Raw genomic sequence first — 26925 nt, 5'->3', positions numbered from 1 at the left:
GTGGGCTAGACAGATGATACAGCCAATAGTCAGACAGACAGACAGACAGATCAGTAGGATACAGGCAATAGATAGATACATAGTCCCTGACCCTGTAGTTAGAATTTATATTAGTTTGGTCTAAGATAACAATTTATTGGCTCTCTTAGCTTTGCAGTAGTAATATACTGTAGCAAAAGGTCAAGGCTACAAATTACAGGAAAGAGATTCAAATATCACCACATATTTAGCTCTGAACTCCCTTCTGTACCTGCAGGAGGGAGTTGGAGACATTGAGACAATTGAGGATGATAGCGCTGCTGTACAAATATGCCGTCTTACTAACAAAATGGAAGAAATGCACTTACAGGAGGAGAACCAATGATCTGGAACAAGAATGCACAGAAATGCCCAGAAATGCCCACTCTATCTATCTATCCATCCATCCCTCCATCCGTCCGACAGTCTGGTTAACCGTCTTTCCTACCAACCTTTCGGTCTATCTACCTATAAATCTATCAACTGTAACCTACTACTACCTGTCTGTCTGTCTGCCTGCCTGCCTGCCTGCCTGCCTGTCTGTCTGTCTGTCTGTCTCTCTTTCTTTCTTTCTTTCTTTCTTTCTTTCTTCCTCTTTCTTCCTCTAGGGATAGATACTGTATATAGCATTCACATATATATTTTCATACTTTAGAATGAGCTTAGATTTATACTTTACTTAAAGTTGTTCTGTGCAAATTTCCAAAAAACGACTTTTAGCAGCCTCTGCTGGTCATTACCGTCACTGCAGGCCGTTCGTTTATCCTCTGTTACCCAGAATTCCATTCGTTTTCACCGGAAGACGGAAGTGTTTCAAAAAGCGTTCTTTTAATTGTTTTATACGATCTGTGGATCGTTTCTCTTAGCCAGTGGAGCTTTAGTTACCGTGAGCTGTGTTTTCTTTTTCTGTTTTTTTTTGTTCTTCAAATCATACAATCTCTTAAAATCAGCGTGAGTTTCCTTTTGTTATTAGCGCGGTAGTTCCTGGCCAAACAGGAAACCGGCGCGGTAGTTCCTGGCCAAACAGGAACCCCGTGGATTTCCGCTTCCATTTCCGGCCAGATTACGTCATTTTCGAGGGAACGTCATGCTCGACGGCGTTCAATAGAAAATATATAAATAAAAGGCTTTCGGGGGTGAAATTCTTGGAGTGGGTGTTGTGAAACATTTGCCACTCACAAAAGATATACAATTTAACTTTAGTTTTACTGAAAACGTTACCTAGTATTACTTTAATACAGTATTTGAAGGATTAGAGGCTACATGTTACATGTTTATGCAAAGTAATTCTACTGTAATAGAGTGAGAGGGTTAGCTCATGAGGTAGGATGATGGGAAATACCATGGGACTCACCCAGCTCCACAAAGGAAGGGTTGGTCACTCCTATGCTTTCAACCTTGTCTGCTTTTATACTTTGTTTCTCAAAAATTCAGTGCGAGACGAATGCCCTTAATTTCCAACAAATTATTGACATGCCACATGGAAAAGTCAGGATTAGCATGGCCCATTACTGGACTGACAATGAATTACAAACAACTATGGACACTAAAAATAGCCTACACAACAAACAGCCAATACACAATTTGCATGACAAAGGCATCTGATATCATATCACCAACGACAGGCTTATTCTGGGACGTGAGATGGTAGTGACAGTTGATGCGATGAAGGTACAGCAGACAGGAGTTTTACCTCTCCCTCACCTCATTTTCTTCATCACCTCTCTTGAGGAAGCAGCTGGTTCCAATGTGGATGTCCTCCCCCTGGGAGTGGCAAGATTCTCCATGTTTCCTCTCCACTGGGACGCAGCCATACTGGGAGCATGACCAGGACACTGAACAGTCTTGCTGGACTCCTGCTGATCTGACAGCCTCTTCTCTTCGATGTGTGGGAGACGTCCCCTGGGTCAGAAAAAGAAAAGGACAAATTAAATTAAAAAAAATTATTAGCGGGCTCGGGTCCATAGAAATAAAATACAAAACTATTGTATTTTTTATTGTCAAAGACAAAGTGTGTTATGACGCAGTATATCAATTTGAATGCTTTCTAAAATATTGGGTAGCTTACACAATATTTTAGAAAGCATTCAGATATTGAAAGTAATTTGAGGAACAGTACAAGTAAATGGTGCAAAAGAAAGTTACACCTTCAGGGTTAAATTACTGCAACACAAACTTCACGGTGTACTTCATGCTTTGTTTGCAGGCGCATTGTCCATGTGAAAGTTCTGTACACATTGATACATTTGGATCCAACTAAACTCAAAAAGTTGTGTAATACTCCCGGCAACTTCTTTGACCCATGCCAGTACAGGTTCAGAACAGGTTCACGTATCTGTGAGCAGGAACTGTAGTTAATTGGATGAGTTACAGTACCCACTGTACTGTCTATCAATTTAGATCAAGCCGAAAGTAATTAAGACAAAGACACAGACACACACAAACACACCCACACCCACACACACACACTGCATTTCTGACTGCTATGACCTTGATGCAGCATTTCATTGTTTAACTGGTGGACTGGAAACAAAAAAGCCGAAAAAACTAAACCATATCTCCGTTATTGTTGTGTGTTAGCTTAGTAATTATTACCTTGGCTGTGGTTGTTGTTGTTTTTTCCCCCATTTTACAATCAAGAATTCAAGTCTAAATAATAAGAAAAATATTTTTCCCTGTCATGTTGTGCCAGAGAACCTTTACAGGGCTTGATTGCGACGCTCTGTATTTTCCTGGTGGATTGCTTCATAGTGTTTCATGAAAAGAATAAATGGCCCGAAGATTCTAAATCGCTCTTTTGGTGGGTCAACAATAACAAACACTGACACTCTTATCCACTGAGTGAAACAACAGAATAAGTTAATCTTGTAGGCCGCCAACTTTACAAACAGCCAGTAGAAACAACTGCAAGGGTACAATGAGATAGGCTCCAAACAATAAAAATGACAATTATTCTTGCTTCTAGACCAGCCATGTATAATAGAGATGCCCTATGCAAAAAAAAAAGACCCAGGTAGAATTATTACCATTATGATTTTTTCATAAGACAGGTCCGGGTGAAGGAGGAAGGCAGGGGACAGGTGGGACGTGAAGAGCTTCTTGAAGAGAGAGTTTTCAATTCATGCTGGAAGACACATCCACAGTATGACTCTGCAGTCCTGGCTAGGGTGAAGAGGTCATTCCAACAGTGGAGGGACGGGAGGGAGGCTGGGATTGCAATATGGCCAGCAATTACTGCAGGGAAGGAAAAGCCAAACCACATGACTTGAAATTCAAATACATGATCACAATACTGTAGGCACACACATTATCAGATAAAGCCTTACTTCCATATTGTTATGTCATCAATGCTTTGTTAGGCTTCAGAGCTTTGCTGTAGGCTTGTACACCAGGAACATTGTGGTGTTACCGGATGTCCATTGCCAACCGTCCTGTGGAGTGGATAGCAAAGACTTCAGCAACCATTCCCTGGAGGTCCACTGCTGCGTCAGAGAAAGAAAGACAACATTTACATTATGCAAAGTTTAAGCTGTGTGCCTGCCCGGCTAACAAAATTTCACTCGACTGAATGTGTTTAATAAAAAACGTTTCCTCTCTGAGAAAGCATCCTCTGTGGTAGAGTGTGTCTTTGTGGAATCAACTTGTAAATATTTTATAATCTGGCCTTTGGCTGTGATCATCCCACTCACCTCACACAGCATCGAAAAGTGTGTGCAATAACGGCTGTTTTGACTCACACAGCTTGCCACCTAATCATGATGATTAGGTGGCAAATGAGCACCTAGTCTCACGTGACCAGAGGATGCAAGCCTGGGGCCGGAGGTTAATGAGCACCTGAAATGCAACGCAGGCAAGGCTGACTTGTCTTTGGTCGCCAAAGTTAGCGTCAATATGTTATGTGAAGATTTTTTTTAAGCACCGCTGCCGCTTGTTGTAGCTTACGAGGCATACATCAGGCTTCATGGAGCCATAACCGCTGTGGCGTGGAAGAACACATGGCCTGAGGATATTCTGTGTTCATGTTGCTTGTTTCCTCTAGAATCGTGTCCTTCACCGTTTCTGCTTTCACCTGGATTTGCCGTGCATGAGGCGGTGTGTCAGCAAAAACTCAATGGAGCACAGAAGGCTTAAAGCAAATACATATTCATTTTCCCGGACATATAGCATGTGAAAACAACTCCACATTACACACTGTATACATTTTTTTGCAGCAGCCAGAGGCACCTCTCTTCAGAACATACTGAACATATTCCCATCCCCAATTCCCCTTGCAGGCATCCTCTACCCTTCCCTCTGCATCTTCCATTTTTGACTTCCTCTCCGTTTGCAACAACCCCACTAAACCACCTCAGCGGGCGCCAAGGGACCACAGCAGTGGCTTGATCCTGGCACTTATGAAAGGGGCTCTTTGATAAGCCACGGCCAGGAGCAACACAAGGGAAGCAATCACAGTCTCGACTGGAGATGAGGCGTCCACTGTGTTTGCTTGTATGTCTGTTTTGATGTTCTGTTCCTTTGACCTGTTCAACTTTTCCCTTGAAGAAATCAAAACCTCAAAAGTACATTTTTTAAACCGTTCGTTATTCAGACATCACATTTCCCCTTGTGGCGCTTTGATATTCTCGGAAACACTTGTCTCTCTCTCTCTGTGTGTGTGTGTGTGTGTGTGTGTGTGTGTGTGTGTGTGTGTGTGTGTGTGTGTGTGTGTGTGTGTGTGTGTGTGTGTGTGTGTGTGTGTAACCACAGAGAACAACAATGTGATTGAGTGTTTTAGAGTTGGGAAGATGACGTGGTTGTTACCTGGCCCAATTGAAGTACTTCCAATCCAAATTCCAATTCAAAATAATGTTGCCTAAAATGCTTTATGATTGCATTTTCAAGCTTTCACACAGCCTGAAAAACCTTCTTTCCATTTATACTTCTCAGTTGGTAGAGCTCAGTTATATACTTTCATACACATTGTTATAGTGTAATGCATAGAATATTATTCTTTTAAATTGCATTTAGTGTATAATAAAAAATATCTATTAAATAATCTTTCTAATTTGAAACATTGACTTTACATGGTGCCTGTACCTTGGACTACTTTCAGCACCCACACCATGGGACAGCTCCGTGTATAACTCACAAGGTAGGGCACCTGACTGAACCTGGCTGTTTGCTTGAAAAGAAGCCCGTCTTTGCCCGCATGGAAACCGCAGTCGAGCATGGTTAAGCTCTATGCTAGTGATGTGCACGCACCTCACAGGAGCAAGCCGGAGTTTCAACATTGTTGCCAACAGCAAACAATGAAAACATCCTCTCACACACTCCAAGTCTAGCTTTGAATGGATTAACTTTGACAAGGACTGGGAGAAACAGAAATACACAGACAATAAAACAGGAAGTGAAAGGAATCAGTGGAATCAGAAGCGATGTTTCCCACAAGGCAATGCAGCATAATGCCCGATTTAAACTTGGTTGGGCATTGCGTCGCCGCCGCGCACTGAAAATAGCAGATCTACAAAGTCACGTGTTGTAGCATGACACATTGTAATTGTAAGAGATCTAATTTATTGTGCTGCCCTGCTTGTATGCACCTTTACTGTAGCTAATAAGTACACAGTGATTAATTAACCCATTCAAACCGGGAAATCATCCTTGTCATTTTAGATTGTAGCCATTTTATACTTTGGCTATTCAAAAATAGCAGATATACAAGCTCTTAGCGCGTCACTTCGTGCCGCGCTACGAGCTTGTATATCTGCTATTTTAGAAAAATCATGAAAATGTGTGCAAATATATATATATTTTCAAAAGCAAACATTTTTAACTCAAATCTTTGCTTTAGGGGGTCCGTGGCCAAATACGTATAATTTTGGGGGTCCTTGACAAGAAAAAGTTTGAGAACCACTGACATAGAAATATATGTTTTGCCAGAAAACTGACATTTGAAGAATCGGCCTCAGATCTTAATGGGTTAATACTCGGTTATTATTATTATTATCATAATATTATAATTATTTAGATTCTGTACTGGGACCACCCATACAGAAATGTATACAGTTATTATACTGTTTGACAATAGTATTTTATACTACATAGTACATACTGTAAACAATAAGGTTAAGCCATGTCAACATTATGAAATACATTGCTGAAAGAGCACATGTGAAAATATGAACGCTGATAGCCTGTGATTTTGTAAAAGATTAGGATCGTAACAATATCATTCCTTGTATAGAGATTCATTTGTACCGTTAAAAGTACTAAAGTACTCGTTGAGCTACAGTAAGTGAATTACAGTATCTTAATTGAATTACAGGGGGCGGTTACAGACCTGTAAGGATTCATTTGGTTCCTACTGCAACTATCAATACCCCCTGGAACGCCCCCCTCTCCCAAGGACACATAGGGGTTTGAGAACCACTGATCTAATACCAAATAAAATACAAGATGGGGGGGGGGGGGCGTGGTTTCTCTGTGGATCTCTGTACTATGATGTCACTACTAAGACATCAGTCATCTCCATATTTGGGCAAAGTTTCAGCTCAATTTGACTTCTAGCATCAAATTAAATTGTTTTAAAGTATGATTTAGCAAGTAGCGGTTTAGCAATCTAGCATTACTAGTGGCCAAAGTAAAGGTAATTGTGTTCCAGCCAATCAATGGCAGTAAAATCAAAACATTGACATTCAACCCAAATTCTCGCAACCAATCACACAAAAATAAACCAGTTCCATTGATATACACCACAACTGACACTGCTGTTAACTCCCCCACCATATTCTAACTCTCCCTACCTGTCCAGATCTCCATTGCTTGCCTTCAGTCTCATTTTTTCCCCCATCTCTATCTCTATATTTGTCCTCTCTGGTGTGCATTGATCTCTACTTCAGAGATTTAGAGATTTGGGGCACAGCTATCTGACTGGCAGGTACAGCAAGCAGGTGCAGAGGACAAACAATAGTCCCCTAAATAAATCCCAAAAGCAATTAAGGGCTTGTGCTTCCTTGTATAGGCAAACTCTGACACTATTATGAGGCATAAAATGAAAAAGGCAAATATGCAATGCAGGCACACCTGGTATGCAAGTTATTCAGGTTGCATGTTTCACAAACTCTGCTTGGAGATAAATTAGAAAGCCAACTGGCAACCCCATAACTCTGTGATGGAAGTCTAATGATGATGAAGAGACAGGAAAGCAGCAAAATAATTGGCGACACGTCAAGTCTAGCGGTGACAAATAGTCAGCCATCCTGCTTCATTGATCCATCTCCATCTACAATGAGAGCTCCGTCCAGCTCTAGTGCAAACAATATCTAAGCTTTCCGTCTGGATTAGACAAGAGCATATCAGCCGAGATTTCTCCCGCTTCTTTTCAGAAAATGCGGTACAAACAGCTTTAACAATAGCCCACGGCAGTATCATCCTCATTGTTATCTGTATGTCCTTATAGAGTACCAAAGTTTGATTTCACGCCCCCGGGACATAAATTCACTTCAATTTAGTTCTGACTTTTTACGGTATGGTACCAAAGGGGTCAGCCGCCTAGAACAGCATTTTGTCTGTAAGTCCCCAGTATGTATGTACTGTATATCTCCCACCAAACATGTTGCCCAAATATGGAGTTTTTGCACTAATATGGAAATAAGCCATGTAATGAGTAATGTCTTGCTCCACATGGCTCCGGAAAAGACTGGTTTCTATGAACGCACTGGTGGTGGTGGTTCTATGCCATAAATTATATTTAGTTTTATTTTATTGTTTGTAGGCGTGCTTGCATTTTTGGCCTCTGGAACAAATATAAAGTCATGTAAAAACAAAAGTCAATGGGATATTTGAATGGGAACATTGTTTAATTGACGTCAGGACTTAGGTATTCTATTTGTTGGCTTGTCGAGTGATTTGTTGTATTAGTTTGAGCCTTAGCTAGTCCAGTAACTCCAAAGACATCCCTCCCGCAAACATACACATACTTCATAGGCTGTCTTCTTTGTTTACAATCTACAAACTTGTCATTTTCCATGGTTTGCCATTTATCACTCTAAGAATGAAAATGTCAAACAAATGACATCGCTACCGCACATAGATTGTTTTCCCCTCCCAAGCAGGACCCGTAATTTGATAAAACCATGAAATCAATATCTAAAAAAGGACACCAATAAGAAATGGTGTCAGAGCATTCAGGCGGAGAAACAGGTTTATTGACACAGACAGAGAGGGCAACAACATAGCACAGTCAATGTCATTGGCTCTGATATTGGCAGATAGCGTATACTGTAATGCCCTCCGCTAGCCCTGCAAGTGGATTCTACCCTGTGCCCCTTGACCTTCATGACATACCTCCTTTGCTATCAGCTAGGAATCCGGGGGGGAAAAGGTTTTGTTGCCAGACACACACTATACAAGTAGCATTGGAGCTGTTGACTATGGTTAGTGTTGTTGGAGTGAGTTTGTTTAAATGTGTGTGTTGAACACACAAAGGTACACATCTGTGCTGTGAGATCCATCTCCAGGGAAAAAAGGGCAGTTCCAGCACTGTCTATATTTTTAGAGGCTCGGTACTGATGAGAGGGAGAGAGAGAGAGAGAGAGAGAGAGAGAGAGAGAGAGAGAGAGAGAGAGAGAGAGAGAGAGAGAGAGAGAGAGAGAGGGAGGGAGGGAGAGAGAAAGCTATAGGGAGTGAGAAATAAAATCAACACAAGAAAATCAGGGGGGGCGGGGGTTGTTGGGGAAGACAGAGGATGGAGGAAGACAAATGGGGGTGGGGAGGTGAGCCATACTGGTTCAGAGGGACTGGAGAGTCGTGGAAAGTAATGCGATGTGATGACAGCCCCTCCTGTGAGCGAGCCAGCGAGAGAGAGGGGAACGTAACCACACCAACCTTTCACTGGAGGGCGGGTGGGCTGGTGGGTATGTGTGGGGGGTAAGGGGAGGGTGTGTGTGTGTGTGTGTGTGTGTGTGTGTGTGTGTGTATGTGTGTGTGTGTGTGGTGGGGGGGGGGTGCTCCACTGCAACCGGCGTATAAAAAGCCAAGCCTGAGAATCCTCCACCACAAACACACCACCACACACACACGCGCACCGACTCAGTGGCTCTCTCTCACCCTCACCCACTGTCATTCTACTTTTACCATCCTCCCTCCCTCCCTCCCTCCCTCCCACCTCCCTCCATCCATCCCTCCCTCCCTCCCTCTCTCTCTCTCTCCCCCCCCCCCCCCTTTCTCTCTCTCTCTCTCTCTCTCTCTTTTCTCTCTCTCTCTCTCTCACACTCACTCTCTTTGAGTCTCTCTTTCTTTCTCCCACACACACTCCATTCAGCTTCTGCTGAATGCTCTTCTGGGCTTTGCATCCTCTCCCTCCTGATTCTTCCTCTCACACCAGAAAAGTGAGTTTGCGCTACAGTACGTGCAGTCGTGCATGGTGGCGTTTGGCGCGTTCTGACTGACTGCCTGTGACTGAGTGAGGTGTGTCGAGTGTATGTGGTTCTCTCTCTTACCCTCACACGCTTGCCGCTCCTCTTCCAACTCTTCTTGGGATCTTCGGGTCCTCCCGTTCCTCGGTGGAAGGCTCCCAACACAAAGCAGTCACCATTTCCGCCCCCGGGAGACCCACGCTGGCCGCGCAGCCCCTTCCCCGACTCAGCATCGGGAGGAAGACCCTGGTGGCGGCTGCCGTAGGGGTTATGCTGGTCCTGGTGCTGGTGGTTCTCATTCCCGTGCTGGTCAGCTCCGTGGGCACAGACGCCAGCCACTATGAGATGCTGGGCACCTGCCGCATGGTGTGCGACCCTTACCTGAACAAAGGCACTCTGGCTAGCAGCACCACCTCCACTGGCCTCCAGGCTGAGGCTGAGGCACTGAGTGACCAAAGCAACATGCCTCCGCCCTCCACGCTGGTGCAGGGCCCACAGGGGAAGCCTGGCAGGCCGGGCAAGCCTGGACCCCCGGGACCGCCTGGAGAGCCGGGCCCACCAGGACCGGTGGGCCCGCCCGGTGACAGAGGGGACAGAGGCAAGACTGGGATTTTGGGCTTGGGGGGAAACGGAGCTATCAGCACGGCCACCTACAGTACAGTGCCCCGAGTGGCCTTCTATGCAGGGCTTAAGAACCCACACGAAGGCTATGAGATCCTCAAGTTTGATGATGTGGTCACCAACCTTGGCAACAACTATGATGGCATCTCGGGCAAGTTCATCTGCAGCATTCCAGGCACCTACTTCTTCATTTACCATGTGCTGATGAGAGGAGGCGACGGAACCAGCATGTGGGCAGACCTGTGCAAAAATGGACAGGTGAGTGTCAAGAACACTGCTGGGTAACTTTTACATTCGCTTCCTTTGCTTCAGTGTAAACGCACAATTTCCCGTCCGTGTACCAGTCTGTCACTTTGACTTTTGTCTCTCTCTTTCGCTTTCAATTTCTTGCGCTTCCGTTTGAGCTGGTAAACTAACGTTGAACATTTTTTTTTTTAGCCAATACAGTTAAAGCCCATACTGTTCAGACGCACATACATCAGCACCACACACACGAAAACTTCAAAGTGACATTGTTGAGCAGCCAGCAGCATCTGCGCTGTGCCTGGAGGACCAGAGCGACGGTCCTACAGCTGTAGCAGCGATGCGCCTGGAGACATTGTTGTCTGACTCTGTACACATCGCATTATGTGTGCTGTGACATTGTCATGTCCCACCAATATCTGATCACTTTTGGATTGAGAGAGGAGGATATTATGTCTTAGCTACTTACCACGAAGTTGTTGTTTTTACTTCTCTTATTGTTGGGGAAATGTTTGTCCCATTATTGCAGAGACTGTTGATTTCGCAAAAAAAAAGTCGATGGGTGTATAATGCCCTCACACGTAACAGACTATAGGCTATTTAATAGGCTAAATAGACATTATTTCGTTGTAAGGAAATAAGCAAAAACATTCCGCAAAGCTATTAGGATAGGCAGGCGCATATAAGTGCTACTTTAAAAAAGCCCTTACAGTTTTGTAAAATTCGATGTCTATATTCTGTATACCGAGGCTAATATTCTGTTATAGTAGCTACAGCCAAAAGTTAATTCATGATCCGTAGGCTATATGCACGGTGCAAACGAACGCATTTACCGTGTCTGCTTTTAAAATGAAACAATCGCTCATATAGATCGTTGGGCTTTTGTGACTTCTGTATTTCTCACTTCAGCCTTCACCGCACGGGCGTTTATACGAGTTGAAATTAACCTAAATGGAAATGTTGATCCCAAACAATGACTGCAGGCTATACTCGTCTGTGTGATATAATTTAATGAGCGGTGTTTTATTGGCAGACGGTATAGATAATTGCTGTCTGGTCACCGCATGAGTAAGAACGCTGCACGCACGCATCATCTTTCTGCACCTCGTTTGATAAGCGACATGCATGATCTATTTTTGGCTTATTAGATCAGTGGTCCGGGGACCACCAGTGGTCCTTGAGGAGTTTCCAGGAGCTCCCCAGCTAAATGATGGAGAGTTGAAATGGACCCGTATAGATCTTTAACTCTCGCGAGTTTAAAATGAAACCAAATGGTTATTTTATGCTCTCAAGAGTTACATTATTGTTAAACATCTGCATAACTTAATTTACAAGAAGTCTACACAATTAGAGAATGTAGAAGGATTGCTATTTTGACAAAATCTCATCCAACGATAACAAAATATTCTAAGTTTTTGGTCTGAGAGGCTAAATCTCATCAAACGGTGGTCCGTGGCTCAAATGCCCAATAAATAATGGACCTTGATATGAAAAAGGTTGAAAACCACTGGATTAGAAGTAACACATCTTGACGGGGATCAAGTATACCCTCATGGAGGGTCTGTGTGTTAGTGTGTGAAGTGACCGCGGCGCTGGCCACGGTGCTGATGATGAGGTCTAGTCTGCGAGCGGTCGGGACTCGGTAGAATCACCTCTCAACCTCTCAAACGCACCTTTGGACTGAAAAGCATGTCTTTGAATCACAAGTTGCTTTCTTTTTGTTTGCTCGAATCTAAACGGCTTCTTTATAAATTCGTATCATTTATTATTGAACTTAAACCTGGAAAATGTAGGGCACATTTTATGCAACAAATAAAAGCATGGACATGGCATAACTCTCAAAGTAACAAAACAAGCGTTATTTAATGTGCCCAATAGCATGATCCGTTTTAAATTAAATTAGTATTATTTGTCCATGCAAAAAAAAAAATGTCACTGATGCTTTAAAACCAAAGTCCCAGTACAATTACTACAATAGCTTCTGTACCAACACACCATGCAGGCTTCAGCAAGTTGAATTCAACAGTTGGAAAAATAGAAATTTCGTGAAGGGGGATTAATTTACACTTGTTTTTGCACATTAACATTTATTTAAAATTAAAATAGCTCATCATTTGAATTCGGTCCTAAGAGGTTCAATGTGTGAAAGTAGTCCCATCATTATAAGTTGTAGTGCATAATGCTTATGCAATTTATGATGCAGCACATGAATATTGTCCTGTTTGATTAAAAAGAAAAAGTCTTAAGATGAGAAGAAGTGACATTATCACAAGCAGTCCTTTACAGACGCACAGTAAAATCCTTGCTGTAAATTTGTCCATTTGCACACTCTCACAGTTACATTAATTAGAATAGAATAGAAGTTAAATAGCATATTTTCCTCAGTGAGAAGTTTGCTTCCACAGCCAGTACAGAAGAAAGAGAGGCTACTGTATAATATTGAACCTGAACAGACCCTCTGACACATGCAGCATAGTGCCATTGTATTGTACATCAAAGAGTTCCTCTGTGGAGTGTGGACATTTAAAGATAAATAGAATCCAAGTATGACAGCCTCTTTCTTCCATCTTTGACATGCATGGGACTGCACACTTGACATATATGATATTACTAGAGACCAGATATGAAAGTGAAATTATACTGTACTTACGTGGGTGTCTTTAAGCTTGATTACAAGTGTGTCAAGAATTACAATAAAACACAGTGTTGTATCAATGCGATCAAGTGATCAAGCGCTAGATTAGGGTTAGGGTTAGGATGCAGTGGTGTAAGTGGTCTTGTGTTTAAAGGTACTGACATCCTGAGAATAAGATCGCAGTGTTAATTTAACTCGGAGAGGGTAAAAAATGTATGTGTAACTCAGTGTAAAATGTAAAATGAACCCAAATAGACTGGTAAATAAATTGTTACACTCAAGAGTTTAACACTGAGGATTTTACTGTGCGGTATCTACACAAATAAATGGTTCTTTGGGATGGTTGAGGTCCTATCACCACTGCTACACACATACTGCTACATCCTGGTATGGTTCTTTAGAGGTTCACTACTGGCTTTTAAAATGTGTTTTCAAATAATTACCCCCCCCCCCCCCCACATTGTGGACATGAAAATCAAATGGTATTGCACATAATTAGGCTCTTAAGATAATCCTTCAGAACATTGATCGGATGAGCCGAGCTGTCAATACATCAAAAAAGGTTGCCTTGCTCTGAGCGCAGGTCTCCGCCAGGCTGGGTTGCCTACCCAGGGCTGTGTCAGTCGTGGGTTGCAGCCAGCAGGACATGAGGAAGCTGTGGGGGGGAACAGCATCGGTTCAACTTTTCACACGGCGCCCTATGGGCAGAAGTGACAACGCTTTTGGAGATTCTATAGAGGCCCCTCAACATGCAATTCCAATTTGGGGTTGACTGGATGTTGCGTTCATGATATATGGTGTTTTTGTGTGTCAAATAGCCGATAGGCCCCACCCACAAATGTTTGAAGATAATTACAGGCAAACAGTATGAAATATCAAAACCCTGTTTCACACTCATTGTCACATCACTCACAAGATCATTTGTACCATTTACACCCATGCTGCCCCATATGGGTGTATGTGAAATTGCTATTCGCTCAGCTTTGTTTAGAGGCCCCTCAATGTGCAATGCTAAAAGAGGTTCCCCTATCATTACTAGACAAATAACCACTTTTAGACAAAAGCAGGATGGTTGGTATCAGTATTCTTTTTCGTGTGAACCTGGAAGACAGTTACAGTATGAGGTTACACTCTTTTGCCTTCATGGGGTCAACTAAGTTTAAGACACGCAGCGTATACAAAAAATGAACGGAAAAAAAAGAGCTCAATAATAAAAAGAATTGGAGCAGCGCGAAGGGCCTCCTATACATAATGTCTCAGTCCGCTATAATGTTTATGGGAGGGTGTAAAAGCATTGATACATAATAGGCGAAGGCAAACATATGTTCCTATAAAACACCTTCTGTTCCTGTTCCCAAGAGGAGGGTGTGGAGGCACTTAAGTTAGACACACGCAGCACGCATCTCCAGAGACTGGTGTAATGTTTATAAAGTGGTAACTGCTCTCTCTCTCTCTCTCTCTCTCTCTCTCTCGCTCTCTTTCTATCAGCAGCTTAGAGAGGGCCGATGGTAGACAACATATAGTTTCCCCCTGCCAGAACAAAACAAAAAAACAACCTTTCATGGTGATGTTTATTGGGTTGTGTGCTCGGTGCACCCACAGGGGCCCCAGACCCTCTGTCGGCCTAAATGACTGTGAATGGTTATAAATGTTGGTCTAACTTGTGCTATGTCATTGATGAAGTGCTGAGAGGCTGAGCCGATGGTGCTACAGCCGGCCTGGTGCATTCCTCAGCTCATTTAAGGCAGCAAAAAAGGCTACAGTGTGAGTCGAGTCTGGGGAGGCCTGGGAATTGCAGACAATCCTAGCATTTTATCATATTTTCGCCTTAGTCAGGCGTGCACTTCCAGGCCCTGCAGTGCTGCTTTGCAACAGCGTATGCTCCTCCCACGCCGGGAGCTCTTACAAGTCACGTCCAACGTCAACAAGCTTTGGGTATATTTTTCTCCCCATCTTTCTCTTTTGGCTCAGAGAACAGCAAAAGAAAGAATTCCAACCCTGTCCCCAGAAACCTTGACACATTTCATGCGTGACCAAAGAGCGAGCTCCTCAGCAAACAAACAAAAATAAGAAGCTATTTTCAGAAGAGTAGTACTATATTCTTCATCTGTCTTCCCAACGTTTGTCATGACTCAATTCCCTCCTTCTTTCTTTGGTTTCTTCCTCATCTTTTACTCATGTGTCAAATATTGACGACCCCTTCACGAATTTTTCAGTCATGTCACAAAATCTTGCCTTGGCTTGGCTTGGATACATCCTTGGAGGCAAGGCAGTCACAAATAATGACAAATTCATGTCTACGGGGGAGACAATAAATAGGGGAAGCGTAAAAGACAGAGACCCTGGCACACAAGTCTACTTAATTGTAATTAAAAAAAAAGCCTGAACTAGATCCAAGATGTGTTTCTGCTCCTCCTCTCTGTTCCCTCCTTAATATTGTTATTAATCCGCAAAACCGTTTCGGAGTTAATTAAAAGCAATGACTTCAGCGTCAGTCTCTCAAGAGAGCCGTAGTGAATAATCACTCTGTCTCCTTCTTTAATAAGCCTCAGCGTCCTTCGTGCACATGGCTCTTCCCCAGCAATTACAACACCCCGCCGCCACACACACTCACACACCTGCATGTGCACACAAGCGCGCATACACAAAGACACACACTCATAGATACAAACAGATGCACTTGTGCAGATGTGGGCTCGCGTACACGCACGCGCACACGCATGTTCGCCAACCTCACCACCACCCCAACTGTGTGCATGCCCTCCATTTCTCCTCTGCTTCAGTTCATTGTCTACAGTAGCACACTCTACAAACACAACAGGGTTACAACATTTTACATCATAAAGAGAAACGTGGGGTAGCTGCATCACGGTTTATTGAAAACGCCGCCGTGTGATCAAATAAGGACTGTGCTGGACAGTGATAAATGAGTGAAATTGAGTTTAGTAAACTTTGTCCATCTGTGTGTGTGCTATACCTTTGGGTATTCAACATTGGAATTGTATGACATTGGTTTAACACCACAAACAATATACTGGGAAGGCCAATATCCTTTCAGAGAACTACTGCACATTGTGCACTTTACTTTGTGTGACAACCACAGCTCAAAGCAAATCAATTCTTGTTTTTAAACTCTAGAGGGTCAGCGCTGCTCACTTTAGCTCAGCCGAACCCCATTTTCCCTTCTAGCCATCCAGCCCAACTGACAAGTGTACAAACAGGGGGGAAATATGGAGTTGGTGGGGGGGTGCTCAAGTTCCTGTGCTCATGAGCATTGCATTGTTTATCCAACTGGTGTGTATCCAGGTGTAACCCACGCAGCGTGTTTAGCATGCACAGTCGATCTCAACAATAAACACAAATAGACAAGAGCCATCTGGATATACAGTACAGTAGGCCAGCTCTGTTTTAGGATTGTTTGTTTTGATTAATGAAAATCTGCTCTGAGACAAGGTGTCAGAAGTACAGTTAGAACTGGACTGATTCCACAACACATCTTATCATTTAGGTTTAGGATATACTTTGTTAACCATAAACCCTATAATATACAGTGGTGTAAAGTAACTAAGTACATACTACTCAAGTACTGTACTTAAGTAACATTTTGAGGTGCATTTTTTATACTTCTACTACATCGCATAGGCAAATATTGTACTTTTTACTACAATTATTTGACAACTTTAGTTACCAGTTACTTACTAACCCAGATTTAGATTATGAATACAAAACATGCGATAACCAATTACGCTTTTTTATTTATACTTCAACTATTCAAAAATAGCTGATCTACAGTACAAGCTTGCGACACGTTGTGAGCTTGTAGAATAGCACTTTTTGAAGGTTTGACCAATAAAAAAAAGTTAGTACTTTTATATTGTGGTATTGCTACTTGTATGTAATATACTTTGCTGGAACTAGCAGAGCTTGTAGATATATAGAATATGGACACTAGGGTTCATGTGGTTAATATTGCCTGGCCCTATGGTAAAGATACAGCAATCGATTCATTCTGTCTCATCCACACATCCACATAAAGACCTAGGAAGCCTAGAGCAGTGAGCATTTCAACCAATGGTCTTATTGGCGTGTTAGATACACACGTGTATTTATACCAGAGTTGGAGAAAATCACGGCATACACTGACATTTGATATCCACATTCTGGCAATAGGATACACATAAACACCTGCTATTCTTTTTCGCTGGTTTCAGGACTAAGAGGTCTCTGTGTGCCTGGTGGAACAGAGAGACTTTGTCTGGTATAGACAGACAGCCGTGTCTGGATTTAAGAGAGAGAGAGAGAGAGAGAGAGACACCCTCAGATGCTTAGCCCTTGCTATTGATCTGACTTTCTGTACGTTCACACACGTGTGTGTGTGTGTGTGTGTGTGTGTGTGTGTGTGTGTGTGTGTGTGTGTGTGTGTGTCTGAGTCCCTCACGCCCTCTGACAGTCAGAACCATATCTTTTTCCGTGATGTATACCATGGCACTTCTTCCATAATCAGCAGGAGAGGTAGTGGAGGTGGACCTTTGGCCTTGATCTGCTGTGTAATTGGACATTGGATTTGACACTCCGCTGAGTGGAACATTAGAGCTGGCCTAATTAGGAAGGGGGGGGCTATTAAATGAAGATTTGCCAGTGTTGTTTGGAAATACCACACAGATTGGAAATGTCAAGATGACATCAGGCTGTCATCGGCAACAGTGAGGGGTTAGAAAATCTATCATGTATTGGTGAAGTTTCACAAAAAGCTTGCTGTAAAGCTCAAATGATTGCTCACCGCTCATTTTCAATGGTTCCCCCTCTTGGACTTACAGCCAGCCCTTCAAATACAGACGGAGCAGGCCAGGGCTCGCCAGTGCACACGTTTCCTTTGCTGACATCTTGAGATGGTCTATTTTATGAAGTGCTGTAACATCTCATGCACCGTGAACCCGAAAGCTAAAATAGGCTATGGGTTTTCAGCTGTTGGCGGGCTGACTCAGGCACGATATGGTGTTGACTCACAAGGTTGTCTTCATTATAATGAGGACTGATATTGGAGACAGCGCACAGCCCCCATGGCCCTCCTCTTAATATAAACACCCCTCTCCCTCCAAGCCACTGACATTTTGCTGTCCCCGAGTTCAATCCACTGGGATACCCACTGCTTTCCTCTCTTACTTCACGGAGAAACCCACAAGTTAAGTGAGGTGCAATGACTTCCCACCCACCTGCCAAGCAACTGAATTTGTTTAGCTGCCCCCCCCCCTGTTTAAAATGAATATGGGTAAGATATCAACAATCCTTCACGCAAAAGATGATGAATTGGCTGCTTCATGAAAAATGCATAAAACAGCAGAACCGAGAACCGGCTTCTCACCCTCAACTATAATAATGAAAGTCATATTTGCCTCATGTGAGCTTTTTTTTTTTTTACAAAAAAAGAAAAAAAAAAAAAAAGAAACTCTTACTGGAAGATGCTGTGCGAGGCAAAGAACCCATCAGTTACAAGGATTCCTATTGGAAAAAGGGGCCAGGTGTGAACAAATGGCTGGAGATATATTTCTGTAAAAGTGCCTTTTCAGGCGACGTGGAGAGCAATGATGGAGTTTTAGTGTTGGAGGCAGACAGAGCAGTGTGTCAGTAATTGACTGAAGCTGATGAGTCACACACAACAGAGAGAGAGAGAGTGGACGCAGGTCAGAGTTGATGCCCCGTCCTTCCTCCCCTATTTCCCACTGACAAGCCTCTGCTGCCAGCGTTTCTCTCTCTTTTTTTTGTTCCAATTGATTCTTTGACATGTTGTGAGCTTAAAGATGTGCTATTTTTGGCTGAGACACCGCTGCATGTGCGACAAAGTATAAATAAGGCTTTATTGAGGGTGCACCTCAATAAAGCATTTACATTTTTATTTTATCTCTTACAAGTATAACGATGATAATGGTGATAAACAGAAATAGTGCCTCCTGTGAATTCACCTTTAGAATTGTGTAAGACGTTTCATAACACCCTGCAACTTGTGTGATGAAGACTCTGTTTCAGGAGGTCGTGTGGGTACAAATAGAGCAGCTGGTGTAATTTATTTAGTGAGCCCTTTTCTAGATCCCATCGGACATGCCATTTCTTTTCTATTATTATGTTTCTATCAGTCCCACAAATATGACCCATAGTACAAGCGAGGACTGTTACCTTTCGACACTGTGGCATCTTTGTTGGAATCAATAGCAATTTTTCATTTTTCCAGTGTGTGTGTAAATTCGTTTTTCTGTCTTCAGTAAAGTAGTGTGTGTGTGTGTGTGTGTGTGTGTGTGTGTGTGTGTGTGTGTGTGTGTGTGTGTGTGTGTGTGTGTGTGTGTGTGTGTGTGTGTGCGTGCGTGCGTGTGTGCATGTCCAACACGCGTGTGTGTTTGTGTGCGTGCACATATATGTCTACAAGTGAAGTCTTGCACGAAGTACATCTCAGTTGCCATTAAGCATGGAGTTCACGGTTAAAATGTTGAAATGCAATTAGACAGAGGTACACTCCAATTTAGAGGGGGGGGGGGGGGCACGGAGTTGGATGATCTAAAATGGAGGCTTGACATCCAGGCAACCAATCCCTGTCAAAGACACTGCAACGTGCGTCCTCCGTCCAGACATGCCCTTGTCACTCACGCTGTCGACGTCTCGTCTCGCACAGCACAGCGGACCACCATTCACAAGAGACATTACAAAACGATTCCTGAGGCAGCAACAACAGTTAAAAGCCAAATATCCCCCACCCCAATAAACACATTTCAAAATATCGCAAAATAAGTGTAATGATTTGGAATTGTTGCATAGACAACTGAGCTGGCCATAGGATGCTGTACAGTGCGGCTGTTGGATGAGGATAATGTAATGTGTCGTTTGAAATAAGCGTGATATACCATTCTGCGAAAGCAATCAGGCTCAACAAAGGAGCTGTGACAGTCGATATGCAGCAACATTTCACGCTTTCATGTTTGGAGCCGATTAGAGACACAAGTATGTCATTATTGATGACTGTGGCATTCACATTCGCAGTTGTTCACTATGCGAGTTGAAGGAAACCACACTTGACTTTGGCATGGCAGGCGTTATCTAGTAAACTCGAGCGTGTCACCACACAGTATATCATCCAATCACACCCATCACACGTTGATGCGATGACAGATGCAGACGCGCGCAAAGGAGTCACAAGGAAGGCGACATCGCCTGACACCCTGTTTACAGTCGCTGGAGCAGGGGCTCCACACAGTCTCACGCTTTGTTTGTCTTGTCAAAGTTCCGCTACGCGTTCTGTGTCAAGGTCATGCACAACCAGACCTACTCTTCCCTTCTCTAACTGTTCATCTCTCTGTCTGAGTCGCTTTATGTGCAGATAAGAACAAGGAGCCAGCAGTCTGGGGTTCTCAATCGTTATTCCACAACCTGAGAGAGAGAGTTTATTCACACTGATCCACTCATCATTGAGGATGAACTACGTAGCTGTAAACTCTTACAAGAGTATCAAATTCACCTCAGAATATAAACAGTCTACCTATAGACCAGAGCAGCAAGTTTCCACAGTGATTTCCCCACAGTAGCCAGCCATTAAAAATCATACTATCTGTAATTACAGCCGAACCGTATGTGTAGGCTCATAATCTTTAATCTAAGTGGTATAGATTATTTCATTATTTTACAGTTACAACCAATAAAGTTAAATGTTTGAACTTCATTTGTGAGAAATATTTTATATGTTTTATAATGTAACGCTCACTCCTTCCCATGACATCTACTACAATATCCATAATCCTTGCCAATCTTCAGCCAATCACAAGAGCACATCTGACGTTTGTGGTCACGTGCCATGGCTAGAGCACAAAGTTCAAGAATCATTTCAATCTACAAGTTTCAACTCCTGCCACAGTACCGTATGTGCTCCTTCTACTGTATAGTCTTTCTTCAGAGATAAAAAGTATTGGTTATAATAGTTGGCCAAAGGCTGTCCTGAAGAAATTAAGTATCTCATCGTTCTTTTAATCACATGAACCCTAGCATTGCTAGGGCAGGTCGTAATAGGCAAACATTCTGCAAAAACGCATTATGAGCTTGTAGATCAGATATTATTATTATCTAACATTATCTTTATTTGATTTACAACAAATTACCGAAGGGAAGTGCTTTGTGAATTTGGAAATGGATAAAAAGCTGAACAACTGACACCAGATCAGTGATAACCATCAGGTACAAAACACTGCACCAGCTGTCTATCATCATTCAACCGCTGTGCCGAGTGGTTTTGATAATGTAGTTCTTATGTGTTTAATTTTCCCCTCAACTTTCTAAACACAAATCTCATTTAATTACACTCCCGTCAAATGTCAGACCACTTGAATACATTTAAATTGAATAACCCCAGTTACCTTGATACAAATCTGTATTGCTCATAGTAGGTAGAACTCTTCTAGGACAACAATGTGTGAGGTCTGTATACAGTAAATTATTTATCGCCGCCAGGCTGGAACGGCCTGCCGTTTTCGCCCCTGTCCTTTTGCAGCTAATCTCAGGCACCGCTGGACCTATCAGTGTGAAACTTAACATGCACACTCCCAGTAGGCCAAGGAAGAACCTTTTCAAATCGGCCTCAAGGTGGCGCTATACATTTAAGAGGCCACTTCATGCCGTTAACCGTAGGTCGTACAATCCACCCTGCCGCCGCAAAGATCTGCACTCAGAGGATCGCACCTTTCTAGTTGTGTAATTTGACTGCTTGGCTGAGGAACAATTGGTAGTTAGATTTATGTTTTTTTTACACAAAAAAGACATGAATTTATATTTATATATTTTAAAACACAAATACGAATAAATTAAGCTATTACATATCTCTGACATTGTCAGATGCCTCCAGGCTCTATGTAAACAATATTATTGAACAAGTTTCATTAAAATCCCCAAAGACAAATCCTGCTGAGCCTCTATCACCGCTCGCTGGCAGCCCAAAGTATGGTAACCCTCTAATAAGGGTGTGTTGACATTGTGCGATCAGGGCGGATCATATCATATTAATATGCACTGGACGCCTGCCTCTCAGAATCAGAATACGAGGCTTTGTTTGCACATCGATATGAGCCTTGCTAGATTTAATCAGGAGGATAAACAACAGTGGGGAGAATTTAGAATATTCCATATATTATCCCTGCACCTTAAAACCACTTTCATTATCCACGTTACCCTTTGCAGCAGCACTTGCAATTCTCATCCCAGTGCGAGTGCCATTGTCTGTGACTGTGGCTGATTCTTCAGTCCATCTTCTAAGTTTGATTTGTCCTCTGACAGAACAATGGCCTCTTTCTATTCTTCAATTTCTCTCCCTCTCTGTCGCTATAGAGCTATAGCTCCATCATAGTGTATACTCCCTTTAGTGTTGAATCCTTCATTTCATTTTGCCTGGATTTTTTTTTATTGCATTTTATCATTGACAATAAGAAGAGAGGGGTGAAGAAATATCGGCCTGCTACCCTCGTCATTCAGTTTTAGTGAGCTGAAGGCAAACGCAATGAGCGGTTGTACTTGAACCCTCGGAAATCATTGAGGGTATTGATGACAGATGCTATCTGACAGATAGCAAGAGCTCTCTTTAGGCAAATCATATAAAAAGTTGGCGGTTGCCAAAAAACTTTTCAGTTATAATGACTTACAGAATACAGAAAAAAGAAGGAAAAAAAAAACATTCAGCTCCCAGTAAATTTTGGTCCCAGCTTGCACAAGAGATTCCGTTGTCACAAATGCTTTGAGAACTGTGTTGAGATCCATGTTTTCTCTCGTTTCATTTATTGTCAAATGTCCAAAAATCGTGGTGATGCATGCATATGCCTTGGACGGAACTACAGCATATCGTTGCTGTCGGGCAGAAACATTAACATAATTTTCATAAATGTATGTCAAATTTTGTACTTCGTCTTATGACAGTGTTGTGCAAAAGTAGTGAAAATAACCGATCTAAAAGCTTGTAGATCGATATTTTTTAAAACATTTGCACATTTTTGAAAACCTATAATGCCGATTGTGACATGCCCAAAAGTGGGACAACAGGTTAACAGTGTTTTAATCTGTTACATCATATAACTAAGTGTTCACAAACTCGCTGCGATCTTATAAATCTGGTCCCTGGCACAACAACAACAAATGTTTCAATGGAAGAGTAGACTAGACTCCCACCACTATTATTGTATTAACATACTTTACCATACAGACTGGTTAAAGATTAAAAAAAAGAAACTCCTTTAATCACATGAATCCTTGCATGATTAAATACTAGCTTACAAACAGGGTGCGATCAAAGACATTTATATCCAAGAATATTGCACAAATGCAACATCATTATGCAGCTTTCCCCTTCAAAGTAATTTAATTTACTTAAGTAATTTAAGTAACTGAATTCAACTTCAGCTGATTTGTTGGAAGTGCTCCTTCTTTGTGGCTTCATTTAGATGTATTGGAACAAAACATATAGTACAACACGAGACAATTATTGAGTGTGGTATCACATCAAAAATGTTTGAATGCAATGCATACAGCGAAACCATTGACCGTTGTTACACAGCTTACAGCAATATCTCCAAATTTTAAATTGAATCAAAACCTCTTAACCACTTAAGCCCTATACACTTTGTCGTAGGACAGATACCCCAAATAGCCGATCTATAAGCTCACAATGCATCGCAACAATGTTTTTTTTTCCTGCCCTAATGACTGTTTGGTTATTCCTGAATAACTCCAGTCCACAACATAACCCGTAATAAACAAAGTCTATTTCTCTAATCTGCCCGCATACTGTAAATGTGACCTATATAATAGTACAGATGGGTCATGTCATGTGCCCTACTTAAGTGTTCAGAGCCACCTACTTTGCTGGGGGACTCGATGACGTTTATTTCTATGGATACGGGGACCAGCATGGCAAGCAGAATGATTCCACACCGAGCACACATGTCACAGAGGCCCCTATGGATTGATTACTTCCGGTTCCATATTTGACATTGAAGCATGTTCCTAGTGTAGGAATGGAAATGTCCATTATATACTTTTCTATCTCCTTAATGTAGCCAGACAGGTGGCACAGTGTATACCAGATAATTTATTGGACGAGTTAACCAAAGACAACATATAACAGGTATATTGACAAATATGAGAACTTGCCCAAAACCTGACAGGGGTACACTCTGGATTAAAGAAATCCAAAGGAATTCTATAAAATGTATGTAAAATTGTGTAGTTTTAAATTAAATGTTAATTGGAATGGTATACTGTGTATGAAAATGGAAATTAGTTTAACTTTTACATTTACCATGAATAGTTTGGTTAATAGGAACACATTACTGTATGTTGGCAAGGTGCACGATTAAAATCAATGTAATTTCCTGTGCTTTATACTCAAACTGGCCATAAAGATAAATGCATCACTTTTTTTTAATATAACAGGGGGAGTAATGGTTGTATTAATATTAAGTGTTAAATACTTCCTAGTTGTGGAGGGAGTAAGAGCTACCGTACGACAAAATGTAACCAATGTCTTAAGTGATAAAACTCAAAAAAAGCAAAGCAATGAGTGTCAGACAGACATTAAGATTGGAGTGGTTCGTAAAATCAAATTACAGAATGGCTTTCCTTTGCCGGTGCTGCAAAAATGCATTTAGGTTGGAAGGCATTATCGATGTGACACATTATTTCAAACCTGACTAAACTGAGCTAAGAGCTATATATGTGTGAGTGACATCACATTCCAACGGAACATCTAATCTCCTGTGAACACTCCATCATCATGACCATAATCACATCTGTCATTGTAGGGACAGCGCTTCTCCCTAATAGCTCCCAGAAACCAACCTGTGAGCACTGTCACAGTATTCCTCTTGGTAGCATAGCAGGGGAGAACAATTGTCTAATACTGTCTGGGGTGTTGAAGGGTTAGTCCAATGGTTCTCAAAGTGGGGTACCCCCAATGGTCCCCCCCCACCAGGGGTACTGGGGGGGGGGGATTCCAGGGGGTCCCCAGTAAATTCTGTTAATACAGCATCACAATCATTTTAACCACTTTATCCATTTTGTATAGGTTGGCTATTCAAAAATAGCCAAAACATTATTTTTAAATATCGAAAATGTTTGGAGAATTTTGATTTCTTTAATTTTTTACATAAATCTTCTCTTCTGGGGGTCCCTGGCACAAAACCTTTTCAGATGGGGGTCCGCAGCCAAATACATATCAATTTGGGGGTCCTTGACACGAAGAAGTTTGAGGACCACTGGGTTAGTCATGTAACGATGACAGGGATAAATATCACATGTGTCGCGTGGAAACCTTGTATGCCCAAAGCCGTCACTGTTCCGGAAATGGGAAAAAATGACCTGTGTTCCAATAGCTCACTCACGCTGTACCCTAACCATATCCTGAATATTTTCCTAGTAGGCCTATAGTAATACAAGTACCCACATACACCACTCATGCCCAAGTAAATGTACACAAAGATACACAACAGGACACACACCTGTCTCTTTTCTGCTTTCTTTCACATGTGAACTTATCTGCAATGGTTGTCCTTGATTATTATTGTTGTGGTATTTATTGCATTTCTCAGTAATTATCACTAGACCGACTCCGAGTGCTGGCCACCTCTACAGTCAACTCAGTTGTCGAGTTTCTAAGGTGTTTTCTTTCTGTAGAACTCTTGTTTCAAAGTGGAATGTTAGATCATGTGAAAGACCACTTGAAATGGATCACGGTTTGGCTGACCCTTGAGTTTTTCCTGTTTATTTGAAATCAATAGAAATAGTAGTTATGTCTTCATTATCATGATTCATTCAACCACGCTTTTCTACACGCCAATCACAGCTCATTCCCACAACAAGCCGGCCATTTACAGTACATATGGCTCCCTCCTACACTGGATATCTGCTTTTTTGCTCCAACACACGCTGCTGCTGCTGGTAAAGCTGGCCTCCACCACCCTGCCTCCATCTTCTAGTTCAGAGTCTTGCATGACTCAAAAGTTAAACTGAATGTTAAACAGAATTTCATGTGTGCATGGCTCCAAAGTAAGCTGAAATTCAGTGTTTGCATGGCTCCAAAGTTAAACTGAAATTCAATGTTGTATGGCTTTAAAAGTAAACTGCAATTCAAGTTTGCATGACTCAAGTTAAACTGATTAACTATCTTGCTATGGGCCCGCTCTTATATACAGTACCTATGGGGGGGGGGGGGGGGGCATAGTGCTCCCTGATTTTGCTTAGCATGCTGCTTAACTAAAATGGGGAACATCTTAAGAGTGCATAGCTATATTCCATTAGTTGCAATAAATGGTTATATCTATGTGGTCCAGACTGAACCACAATTTATACAAATGAGTTAAATTCAATGGGCTTGCTCATGCAGATGGGCTAGTATAATAACACAATAGGTGGGTAACAATATTCTCTAATCCACTCACCTCCTCTCTGTGCTCTCTCTGCAGGTGCGTGCCAGTGCCATCGCCCAGGATGCAGACCAGAACTACGACTACGCCTCCAACAGCGTCATCCTCCACCTGGACGCCGGGGACGAGGTCTACATCAAGCTGGACGGGGGCAAGGCCCACGGTGGCAACAACAACAAGTACAGCACCTTCTCTGGTTTCATCCTCTACGCTGACTGAGACCAAACCGCGGCCAGGCCAGAGCCAGACGGACAGATAGACAGACAGACAGAGAGAGGGAGAGATAAGAGAGTTGCATTGCAGGGCAGGAGAGGGAGTGGTGGGGAAGGGGGGGAGAGATGGGGAAGGGGGTGGGGTTTGGGAGGGCTTTTGGGTAAAAGGGGAGACAGGGTTAAAAAAAAAATATATGGAATGCGTTCTAGTATCCTGATTCTCGCCATCATCACAGACACCTCTGCTTTGCATCAACGTACCAGCCAGCCAGACAATCCGGCCTCCGCTTCCTCTCCAGCTGAGGCCCGGGTGGTGGCTTCCAGAGGACACACTACTGACGACGGCAGGGCCGCAAGGGGAAGGA

The 26925-nt window shown here is 42.5% G+C and overlaps 1 protein-coding gene across 1 annotated transcript; it reads left to right on the top strand.

Annotated features, from left to right (window-relative positions):
* Nucleotides 1-9593: 9593 nt before the first annotated feature.
* Nucleotides 9594-26567, top strand: LOC311056273 (C1q-related factor-like; the record flags this gene model as incomplete). Its single annotated transcript, XM_084072769.1, has 2 exons — nucleotides 9594-10292; nucleotides 26388-26567. The coding sequence occupies exons 1-2, from the start codon at nucleotides 9684-9686 to the stop codon at nucleotides 26565-26567; spliced, it is 789 nt and encodes a 262-aa protein (XP_083928895.1). The 5' UTR covers nucleotides 9594-9683.
* Nucleotides 26568-26925: the final 358 nt, after the last annotated feature.

Source organism: Gymnoscopelus microlampas (assembly GCF_963454915.1).
Source record: "Gymnoscopelus microlampas genome assembly, chromosome: 11".
Lineage (NCBI taxonomy): Eukaryota > Metazoa > Chordata > Actinopteri > Myctophiformes > Myctophidae > Gymnoscopelus > Gymnoscopelus microlampas.
Note: the sequence above shows the minus strand (reverse complement) of the source record. Positions and strands in the feature narration are given on the sequence as shown.